Source organism: Nanorana parkeri, unplaced genomic scaffold (assembly GCF_000935625.1).
Source record: "Nanorana parkeri isolate BGI_ZX_2015 unplaced genomic scaffold, ASM93562v1 scaffold134, whole genome shotgun sequence".
NCBI classification, from domain to species: domain Eukaryota; kingdom Metazoa; phylum Chordata; class Amphibia; order Anura; family Dicroglossidae; genus Nanorana; species Nanorana parkeri.
The window spans coordinates 1,499,648-1,511,636 of NW_017306402.1; the positions used below are offsets into that span (position 1 = coordinate 1,499,648).

At 40.5% G+C, this 11,989-nt stretch overlaps 1 protein-coding gene across 1 annotated transcript in view; it reads right to left on the reverse strand.

Annotated features, from left to right (window-relative positions):
* LOC108784962 (potassium voltage-gated channel subfamily H member 8-like) overlaps positions 1-11,989 on the reverse strand; it is a 336,787-nt gene that overhangs the window by 25,111 nt on the left and 299,687 nt on the right. Inside the window, exons 9-11 of the mRNA XM_018553917.1 lie at positions 6,228-6,427; positions 3,840-4,089; positions 1,572-1,786 (exon numbers count right to left, since the gene is read on the reverse strand). Coding sequence (XP_018409419.1) covers positions 1,572-1,786; positions 3,840-4,089; positions 6,228-6,427 — 665 coding nt within the window. The remainder of the gene's footprint in view (positions 1-1,571; positions 1,787-3,839; positions 4,090-6,227; positions 6,428-11,989) is intronic.

Genomic DNA, 11,989 nt, shown 5'->3' on the forward strand with positions numbered 1-11,989 from the left:
AGATCAAAAGAAGAAGGGGAAGTTCCCCAAAAACGCCTTTAGCTAAGTGTCAGTGAGACTCTACATCTAGCAGAGCTCATGAACAATTCATCTATTTGCAAAGCAGTTCACCCAGTGAGGACTACAAGTCCAATGTGACATTGTTCTTGCTCCATTTGTTAGTATGAAGAGGTTTTTTTTTATTATTTCCATTAATAAAAGGATTATTGCACCAGGTCAGGCGCCCAGTGTTTTATTTTCTTTTTCTCTTCTGAATTTTAGTACAGCCTATTGTGTTGCCACTCATTACAGAGCATGTTGGAAAGACTGAAGATAGAAAAAAAAAAAGAAAGCCATGCACTGTAACCCACATGACTTTTAAAAGTCCTTATCTCCATCTTTAGCCACTATTCTGGCCACCGACATATGCAGAGAGCAGTTTCACAAGTGCTGCGGTGTCTTCAACATGTGGGCTGTGATTGACAGCCTGACTTCTATTGTGTAAGAGGAAAGATGGCAATGCCTAATTGGGGAATAACTGTTTTTTTGAGAGATGGACTAGAGCAATGTTTTTGTTCACTGCTTATGCACCAGAGAGATGTTTATAATCTGAATAGTTCATATAAGATGGCATTTTTTTTTAAAAGATTGATAAAGCGGTTACTGTCCTGAAAATTTATGTACAGTTTAGAATATTTAAAGTGACCTAAAACTGAGTAAGGTAACAATACTGCTGACATTAAGTAACTGTTTTAGTCTTCAAAGTAATCCTTGTGTTCCTGTGTGGCCCCCTGCAATACCAATGTTGCACACAGGACCTAGACTTCTTGCAAAGTTGAAAAAAAGTCCCTCCTCCTCCTGAAACAAAGTCCTGCCTTACAGCCTAAGCTGTAAAATTTCAGAAGTCTTACTGTCCACTGAGAAAGCTGAATGAGAGGGGCTAGGCATATCACTAGTAGATTTAAAACCAATAGATTGGTTTAAAGTCCCAAGCAGGGCAAAGTTAAAGGTTCACTTATCAACCCCGTTTCCAGCGGCATATTCTTATTTTTCCACGCTTCCCCTCTGCTCCATTTCCGTTGGGACAGAAGAAAGAATTCCCTGTGTAAGCTCCAAACTGACTATTTGAGGCTTACACAGGACTATGGATTCCTTCCTTGGCCCCATGTGACAGCACTAGGCCAATCACAAAGTACCAGCTCTTTTACACGAGGGAGGAGGAATTAATCATGTGCTCATTCATACTCCAATGTGTTGGGTATTCCACCTTACTATGGATGGCTGAACAGAATGGCAAGGGAGAAAGGAGAAGTGAGAATACCATTCTGGTGAAGGGTATAGCTAACATTTTACTTTATTTTGCATAGGTAGGTTCACTTTAAAGACTAACAAAAGATATTTCTGCACCTTTGTTACCTTAAGCACTTTTGTTTCTGGTTCATTTTAATTGGTTTTATGGCCAAAACAATTTCCACATGTTGTTAAATGTCCATAAATTTACAGGTCACATTCCTGAAAGTGGTGAGAAACCGTAGCTGAAATTTGCAACAACACTAACAAATGAAATGTTAATAAATACAGCTTGTACTCACATCTATCTCGCTGCCTTCTCTGAGGTTGTAGGTGAGGTCATGCTGGATCTCAGAGATGAATTTGTGGGAATATTCTGGGTAGAGTTCAAGAACTTCACGCAGGCCTTTTAGACTGATATACTGCAGATCACAGTACGTTAGTGCTTTTACATTAGCATTGGTTTTGATTACCCGATTTATATTGAGATTATCTGAGCCAATTAAATCTCCCTTTCCTGGAAAAGTCACAAAAAATGTCAGGATTTGCTAATACTTGCTTCAAATAAATATTATATCAGGTATGTCCCCCAGATATGTCATAATACACTGGCAAGATCTATTCAAATATTCTTATAACCCTATTTAGACATTTACCAGAAACATGAAAATATAGAAGAGTGAGGGCAGATAAAGACCATGTGTCCATTGAGTCTGCCCCCTTTTGTTTTTATTTTCACCAATTTTGTATAATGTATAAATCTGTGTTTGTCCAAGCATTTTTTAATTCACTTACTGCTGACTCACCTAAAACCTTTGCTAGAAGTCTGTTCCAAATAACCCCTGCTTATTTGGTAAAAAAAATAATTTCTAGGGTTAGTTTTGAACTTCCCTTCTGCTAGCTTGAGGTCATGTCCATGCATTCTAGATCTTAACTTCATATTGAAAATACTGCCCTCCTGAACTTGAAGTTCAGAGGACAATTAATCAACACTTCACAGAGGAGACTTTGTGGCTACCGACCATCCTAAAGTTTGACTTCGGCCCTTCTATACTGGAAACTTCATAGTTTAGTTTTCCTTAATCCCCTCCCTAATGGGGCCCCCTTCCCACCGCAGGCTCCATAGCTGCCACATGGGCTACTATAGCTATTGTTATGTCAATGAACAGGCAGTGTCAGGAAGCCAGAGCCAGGATTCTTACTCTGCCGTTTGCGCATGCGCCTGGTGCAGCCCATAGAGCTGTATCAAGTGCGGCGTCTCTGCGTGAATGTGCACGTGCCAACGTGTTTGAATGTTTGGCGCCCTCTGGGCTGTAAGGCTGTGACTACCAACCCTCCTGTGCTGTCAGATTTGTCATCTTCCCTGTGTTCCTGCATCCTGTTCCTGAGTTGTTTATCTGTTATTGACCTGGCTTGGCTTGACCCTTCTGCTTCTCTCCAGTGCTTCGACCCTCTGCTTGCTCCAGACGTTGTTCCTGCCTCATTCCCTGGTACTGCGTTGCTCGCATGTTAACGACCTCGGCCTGTCCTGACGATTCTGCTTAATCCATTGTCTACTTGGATCTGCACCCATCTCTGCATCTACTGCTCAGCGGATCCATCATCTACTGGCACTCCTGCCCCTCTGTGCCCCGTTGCTCCTGTACCCAATCCAGGTGCCCCAGGCCCAGAGCTGTGAGAGAGGCAGCCCTCAACACTTCAGACTCCTCTTAGGCACGTGACAGGCAGCAAGTATGCATAAGTGAAGGTTACATGATTTCTACTACTATTACCCCCAGTCATTTTCAATTTGACAAAAAACACAGTTCCATATCTAACACAGTGCAGTCAGGCAATTTCCATATCTAAAAGCAGCTGCAGTCAAATATGGTTGTCTACCACTGCAGCAAACTATAACATTTGCTGATTGGCTCTGGCTATTTATTTTGCGCCACACATTCCCATTTGCTTGTTGTCAGACCTTCAAGTGTAATTCCATTGTTGCAGCCAAATTAAAATAATAGCTATTTTATATTTGTTACATGTTCCTATTCACATCGCATAAACTAAAGAAAACAATTAAAAAAATACTTCTTTCAGTTTAAATTGCTTTATACTTGCTAAAATGTGGACTGGGTTCTCCTTCTTTGTAATGGTAGTAGGGGCTGTGAGGGGGTTCTCTTAACCCTGTCTATACTGTGCTGGCTGATTTCATTATAATTTGTAAAGAAGATTTGAACACTGGCTGTCCTAACAAAGGGTTAATGGATTAAACGCATGGCTTCTGCATTGCATGTGAATGAGGGAAACACATTACACACATTCCTGCCCTAAATCTTTCTATGAGGACAGGTCACTGTGAAGGTGCTCAGAAAAACTTGGAATCAGTCATTTTGCCTGCTGTAACAAAACATCTAAAAGGTAAGAAATGTTATTATTGTTCAGTATGCTGTGTGAATGGGAAGGCATAACAAGCATATAGAGGGATTTTCTCAAAATTGACGGCAAAAGTAGAAATACACTTTAAACAAACTGGAAGACTCTTAAATAAGATATATGAGAAGCTGGATAATTGGATTGTTAATGCTCACCCAAAATGGCTAGAACAGTATTGTCTTTCAGAACCTCCATGGATCCAGAGCAAACAAAATATATGGCTTGTAGAGCATCCCCTTGCCGGATCAGGTATTCTCCTGGGGCACAGAAGGAGGTTTTGATGCTGAGAGATAGAGAACGTAGGCAGCCACGACTGGCTGACTCAAAGATTGGCAGCTGAAGGATCTCCTTGTTAAGGTGCATGGCTATATCCGCTCTGAGCTCATCAGGAAAATCTCTAAGAAGCTGCATACAGAAGAATACATGGATATTATACAACAGCATTTTAAAAGTCACGCAGTACATTATTAATATATGAATAGAATCTTGTGTAGGGGCTTAGTGTGAAGAAGTTTGTTGTTGCTGAGGGTTAGAGGGGAAAGTAGTGCTGCTGGTGATCATTATCATGTTACACTGAGAGAGAATGCTAAGATTAATCCAATTGCAGACATGCTGGGGGAGAAGGCAGATTGACAACTGGCTGTGGACCATGGATAACAGAGGCAGAGTGGTAACTGATAATGGCCCAAAGAAAGAGAGCAGCAGCATCTGATACAATTGGAGGTGATCGTGATGGGAGGAGGGTTTCAGAATGGAAATTCTTTGTGTTAGAGGTGGCATAGGGAGGCAGAGCAAAAATCGGTCATGATAGAGAAAAGGCAGAACTGGGGGTAATCATGTTTGCGGGTGGAAAGGAGGGATGCAAATTGGGAATGGCAGGTGAATGTGGGTGACATAAATAGTACAGACAGGAGGGACACAGCAGAGCGATGCTGCATTGTTGTGTTGGTACGTAGATTCACTGTTGTGAACTAAACCAACATCTGTGCACAGTACTATTCCTTCTTCTTAGAGAGGCAGTATTGCAGATAGTTTGAGGAGGAGGGTAGTATGAAAAGGTGCAGTTATGATCAGACTGTAGTGTGGACAATGAGGTAAAGGCTACCAGAGAACAAGTGTAGAGAGTAGGTGAAAACCTACCCGAAGGAAGCTGCTATAGACAGTATGGGGAGAGTTGTGACATAGGACAGTACATACAGTGTAGTTCAGGGGAGAGCTGCAACACAGGGGTCAATTACAGCGCAATATTCCCAAATGGGTCATATCTAAGAACTGGCAAATTCACTTTGATGCCACATTCAGTGCCAGTGGCAAAATTCCTTAGAAATAATGTGGAAGCTTTCTTCAAACTACACAGAAAAAGATTAATACTCAAGTGCTGCAAGCAGCTGGTCAGGACTGGGACTCTCATGTGCCATGAATCAGGGCCTCACATAGTACTATAATACTCCAGTAAAACTTTTTATTTATATATATAAATATATTTATGCCACAAAAAGAGGGGAAATGTTTTGATGCCATCATTGCAGAGGGACTCCAGCGTATTAAATAATTCCACAGCATTGAGGCTGTGAAAAATAAGAGAGAGAGGACGGGTCTATAAGTCTCTTTGGGACATTTGTATCTAATAGAGGAGTAACTGCCAGATCTGTATGCATTGCATCAGTGTGTTTCAGTGTGTTTCTAGAGACTGACAATAGTTGCTTCTATTGTACTGAGATCTACACAGATACATGCAGCCTCCGGCAATAGAAGAAGCTATTGTGTCATCTTTAATGTGAGCGGTGGAATTACATGGCCTCAGCGTGCCAAGCTTTTCTTATCTGACAATGGGAGTCTTCTGTTAGCAAGCATAGGATTCATCAGCAGTAAAACCAGCCTCAGATGATCTGATGTGACCTCATGAAGTCCAGGAGACACCAGAAATGACCTAGCTCCTGGTACTGGCTCCAAAAGGTGATTCACCTGGGTTGTGAAACTCTATGAATACTTTTTTTTGCTTTATATACACAAATAAACAAACTCTTTACATGGATATATATTTGTACTAAAAGAAGACTATGCTCACTATGACTTCCTTGTATTGATACTTGCTTCTTCCCTTATTGTTTGTTTTATTTTATTTGCTGTTTCTGTTTGCTGTTTTATGGTCTATTATTTTTATGTGGATATTGTTATGGTTTATATTTTTAGGGCTTTTATTATGTCATTTTGCTTTGCAATAGCATCACTATGAACTGTTTAGTTTTTATGTCTTTTTAGGGATCCCCAGAGTTACCATAATTGCCTTTACAGTTTTGTATTTTCTTTCTAGAATTATTTGTTAAATGTCTCCATAACTTGCTGGTTCTGCTGACAAGAATTCTACAGTGGTACATTATACACTTGATATCGCAAAGAAATTAAATATATCTGTAATTTTACAGTCAGTGGATAGACCAATACAAATGTCAATTAACTTCCAGATCCTACAGTACTGAAGCATATTTTTTTAACCCAAATGGACCATCCAAATGGAAAAAAATCCGACTGTTCTAATTTACCTCATTAGCATCAATGCCATTATTGACAGACCACGTTGTCTGGAAACACTCCAGCATTCTTTGCTTGAGCTGCTTGGGCATGCGATGTACTCGTATGAAGTCCTTTAGGTCCTTTGTACGCGTGTGGTAGAGAGACCTTCTTGAGTACATCCTCTGAATGATGGCTGTGACGTTTCCAAATACGACAGCATGCATTAGAGCTAAAAATGGAAGATGAGAAGATTATTTTAGATTAAAGCACTATTAGGCATGTATTTATTTGTTTGTCATAGCACTTAGGAGTTTTTAGTAAAAAGCTTTTTTTTAAATGTTTAAAACGAGGGGGCACTTAGTGGTTATTTTTTTTTTTTATTTACAGGGACTTTGATAATTAGCATTTGTAAGGAGAATACAGTATTCTCCTCAGAGATACTTTGTATCAGTTTGTGACACACAGCTGGCTCGCAGCTGCACAACACAATCAGCTGCTGTTGGCTTTGTGGCTGTCACAGCTCTGTGATCACAGCGATCAGCTATCGCTGTGATCAAAGTGCCGTGACCACCTAATCTGCTGTTGAGGGTCTGCCACGAGGGACCCATCAACAGCAGTAACTCAATGAACACTGGTTCCTCCATGGACCAGCGCACATTGTAACACATGACGGGATTATCCCCTCAACGGTCATTAATTAACTAAATGATCATGATGGTATAGGGCTGTCATCAGTCAGAAAAAGGGTTAAGGAACATTTATTTATTTAATAAAGGAATTGGGTGGATATTTTTATTTACTATTTAACTTTGTTTTGTGAGTAACAAGGGCTATGTACCCCTTACATGAGGGGTTATCTGAGTGCTCCCTAATTTTAAAGCGTGCTTCCAGATTCTGATCTGAGTCCCCCCTGTAGCCCCCACCTTTCCTGGCAAGGGCGGCTTGCCTGGAAAAGGGTCTGGTATGAATTTTTTTTTAGTGGGGAAGGGGAACCTTTTTTTTTTTTTTGCCTAGGGTCCCCCTCCAAATCCATACCAGGCTGTTAAGGGTCTGGTGTGGATTTTGAGCATAAACCCATGATATTTGTTTCTTAAACCATACCAGACCTATGCTCACTAGATACAGGCCTGGTATAGATTTTTTTATGTAGACCACACACCAATTTCTACAAACAGAATGAAGTCGACTGGGAACTCTTATTTATCGGCAATCAGTTTTTTTTGCAGGAGCACATCGTCCTGGTGTGCAACTTTGCATGCAGGTTGAGGGCATACCCAAGAATGTTCTTTAAAGGAATTGTGTATTTTTTATGTTTTTTTTATGTTTTTTGTTGCCCTTAAAGCCACATTAAAAAGCTGCTCCTCACTGAGCGGTATTTTTTTATAAACATTTTTGTATTGCTACATGTTCCCCATAGCAGTGCCTGGCTACCCATGTTCATTGTTAAGAAAAGATTGCAAATTGACCTTGAACAGAGCCAGAAAAAAGCAAGATTCAGTTCCCATAGATTTCAATGTGGTTTGAACGCTATGTTCAGGGTTGGCAAATCTTCCACTAAGAACTTTGCACAGTTCGCTCATCCCTACTGCTCTTTTTCTAGCAAGGAAAAAGCATGTTATGTTATTTTGTTGCTATTGTTTTTTTAGGCCTTTTGGCTAAAAAAAAGGATATTTTAAGTGACTTGTCTTTTAGTGGATAGCAAAATTATCAAAAGAACCAAAACAAAAAGCTTGAAATTCCTACTGGATAGCATAAAAAGTAATTAGAAGTATATGAAAAATGTGTACAATACCACCACTACAGCCTGACAGAGCATTCATCTTGGTTTGTTTCACTTAGCACTCGCACTTTAGTTTTACTAATTATCTTCTTTTCTTCTACTGCTGATATAAGCAAGATGATACTTTCACATGCAAATTTGTTTTAGCACTTACACATTATAAAGCAATTTATATGGGTAAATATTCAGGCTTTTACCCCTTTTTTCACATGGTTATATAGAGTATTTGGATTATAAGCTACTTAATATACACACCCCAATGTGGAGATATCACAGGTTATAAACAAAGTTTAGGGGTTAATGGGTATTAAGCTTATCACTAGTTCAGGTAGGCTGTTACTGGCCAAGAGGCCAAGGGCCTGCTTCCAAAGAATCTGGAAATACATTTGGGGAGGAGTAGAATTACTGGTCTACTTGATATTAATGATAAAGATAATTTCTTAGAAACGCTTTATGCTTTTATTTAATAGGCGGATCAATAAGGATATCATCACTAGCTGGTTAGACTAATCCTCAAGCACTTTGCCTATCAGAATCTGTCCCAGCACGAGTGGGCTGGATCTTCCGCGCTGTCCTATACGCTCCTCTCTCTGTGGTCCCGGGGTCCCTGGCGTGACAACGGACGGGATGCGGTGGGCTGGCTCTCTGTAGCCCCCTTCACTCTCCTGGTCCATAAACATCGGTCCCAATCCAGACACTGCATGTGTGTGGTAAGTACCGGATGCCTATTTCCAGGAGGGCTACCTACCTGCTTGTATGATTGCCTGAATGCGTTATTTCACTTTATGCGCAGCCTGATGATTGATATGTGTTATTATTCTAATATGTACAAAGATATTAATTTTATATACAACTTCCATTGTTACATTAGACAATGTTGGTCCCCTGAAGAAGCTCTATGCGAAACGCGTCGGGACAACACGTTACATATTTACATACTTGGATATTATACCAATAAATTTGCCTGGAATCTCAGCTGCTAAATAGACATACTTGATTGAGGTTGTATTTTTCTGGGCATATGCTCTTTCAGGCTGCAGTGGTGGTATTGTACATGTTTATTTATTAATTGTATACATTTTATTGTATTTATTTATGTCTAAAAAATGTGTTATATTTTATCCATGCATTAGTCTTATACCTCTCTATGAACCCTTACTTATTCATATGTTTCTAATGGTTTGATTATTAGGGTGAGAGGTGATTGCAGGGGGCCACTGTCGAGGCTATTCACAAGTTTTTTTTATAACAAAACGTAAAGTAAAAACTCAAGCAATTGTCACAGTTTCTTTAGCTGAACACCATGTATCCACTTTCAGTGTTTTGAAACATTTGGAATTTCTGATTTTGAAATAGCAGGAGCTCAAATTGCTTCAAAACCCATAGGAACAATTTCTACATTTACTTTTTGTACAACATGGCTAAATTGCAGACTGGAAATCATGGAGAGGTTCTGAGACTGTTATATACTCTGTGAAATGGATGCAGGCATTCTCTTTAGTGAAGGGACACTAATATGTATGTAAATTGTTCTAAAATGTGAACAGCAATCTAGAGAGAATGATATACTTTATTCAGTTTTCATAGCTATGTAAAATTGGAAATTGGAAACATAGCATTTCAGTTCTGTATTAAGCATGGTCTGAGTTTAAAAATACATATCGAAAGAAACTCTAATCTGAACTTTCACATCACTTTAGGTCCACTGTCTGTGGGCTAGTACAGCCTGTGGGCTAGTTAAGGTCCATTACTTACTGTAAACTGGGTCCTGCAAGGCCCCACATGCGGGGCATCTTCATTTCACATTGAAGAACGCCACTGAATGAAGAGTGTAATTCAGCCCCTGAAGATATACCTTAGAATCATCATACACATTTTTTACTCCCACTGATCACTAATGGCAGTGCATTTTTTTACACGCGTTAATGTGGGGCATTTTTTACTGCCACTGAAGCTGGGACATTTATTAATTTATTGAAAATGAGGCTATGCATTTCCCTGAAATTTTGGTGAAAATTGTGAGATTTGGGAGAATTTTCTCAATTTTGAAATGTACTAAAGTTAATAGGAAAGGTGAAATTAAAGTGTATCTAAACCAAAACATTTGTAGACTTGTTGATGTAATAGGGAATATATGAAAACCAGTAATTTCTGGCAGGATATAATTATTTTTTTAAATTCGTAACCCCCCAGAAACAATGTGCCCCCAACCCAGAGCTAACCAGCCCAGCATGCCAGGCATGCAGGTTGGTATCCCCATAGCAAGTGTGCAACCCCCCCTCCCGATAAGCCCAAATGCACTTTTGAAGCCCTAAAACCAGTTCACCACTTTCTTGTATCCCAAGAAAGGTCCATAAACTTCCACCTTTCTGCCTGCCCTTTCTGGGTATTGGGGGTGCAAAGGTGTCCAGTGCCCCTCCTGGGCAGCAGTCCTTTAAAGGGGGAAGGCCATTTTTTTGATGAAACACCCTTTAATGCACCTCCCAATGCTGAAGTGCAAGTGGCTTGGTAACAGCATAGCAGAGGGGCTGAATGCTAGGTGCTCTCTTGCTATGAGGATATAAGCCTGCATTCTTGGTGAACTGGCTGGTTATATCTGGGAAGGGGTTTGAATTCATTTTTAATTAAACAATTATTAAACAGAAACATGTATTAAAAAACAGGTTCAGTACTCTCCACAGGCAAAACATCCACAGCTATATGGCAAAGAAGCAGTTTGAAATATATATTCCCTAATCCAAGCCATGGAATAGTTTGAATGTTGTGCAAGGTGAAAGATGGGCAAATGTTTGACCAATTTTCAAACACATCTACATTCACTGAGTGATAAATAGGTTGAGTAGTATAGTAAAGCACTTTTTCAATTGAACTGATGTGGACTAGTGTTGTTTGATGCAATATTCACCTGGCAAATGTGGGGCAAATCTCTTTTGTAAATGGGTCAAAATTTGTTAAAAGAAATGTGGTAAATATGTGAATGCCAAAAATACAACCCTGATAAAAAAAATGGGCGAATGTTTGTGGAACTGACCATTGAAAGACTGATAAACACACCCCTAACATGAAAAAAACTACATTACCCCAGTACCTCTAAGTTGAAATCGATAGTTTTCATATCAAAATTAGTTTAGCTAAAATCACTAAATTAATTTTACTTTCTAGCCTTCAAGCAACTATTTGAGATGTAGAGTAGGGATGAGCCATCAAAAACTCTTAGGGGTCTATTCACTAAGCTGCTAAAGGATCTAGCCGTAGCTTCGGCTGATCCTTCGGCTAGCTTCGGCCCCAGGACCCCTTCGGTTCCGTAGAACCAAAGGGCTGCTGTACGGGCTATTCACTATAGCCCTACAGCTCCCGAAGTCGGCCGAGCGGCTCAGTCGAGCCGAAGGCATATGCCTTGGCTCGACTGAGTCAAGGTAAAAGCCGAGGCTGGCCGAACGTCATCTCACGGCTGGCTCCGTCAACTTGCACAGACAGATCAGCGTCCCTGGTTACCTGGTAACCAGGGACACTGATCTCCAGACAGCCCAACTCTCCCGGACGCTCCAGGAGTCCCCCGCTATTTGATAGCGGCTCCAGGCCACACTTTTCCCAGAAAGGTTTACTCTGCTCGATCAAGCAGAGTAAACCTTTCCCTGCTCTGTCTTTTTTTTCTTCAAATAGCCAATAAGAATCTAGCAATGCATTCCTATGGTGAATTTTTATTTTATTCTGATGGCAGCAGGACCACCCGGCCAAAAGAAAACAGTTGGGCGGAGCTAGCGGTCACTGCTAGCTCTTCCCAATCATTTTCTATTTTATTTTTTACTACTTTTTTAACTGTTTTTCTATTCTGCTCAGTACCACAGAGGTACCGAGCAGAATAGCCGAGCCGAATGCCGCTCAGCGGCATTAGGCTATTCACTGAGTCGAACTCCATCTGCACTTCAGGTCGGCCGAACATGCTGAGCACAGCTGCATGGGGGCAGGGGGTTCAGATCAGGTCTTCACTGACCATATTCAGACTTCCAT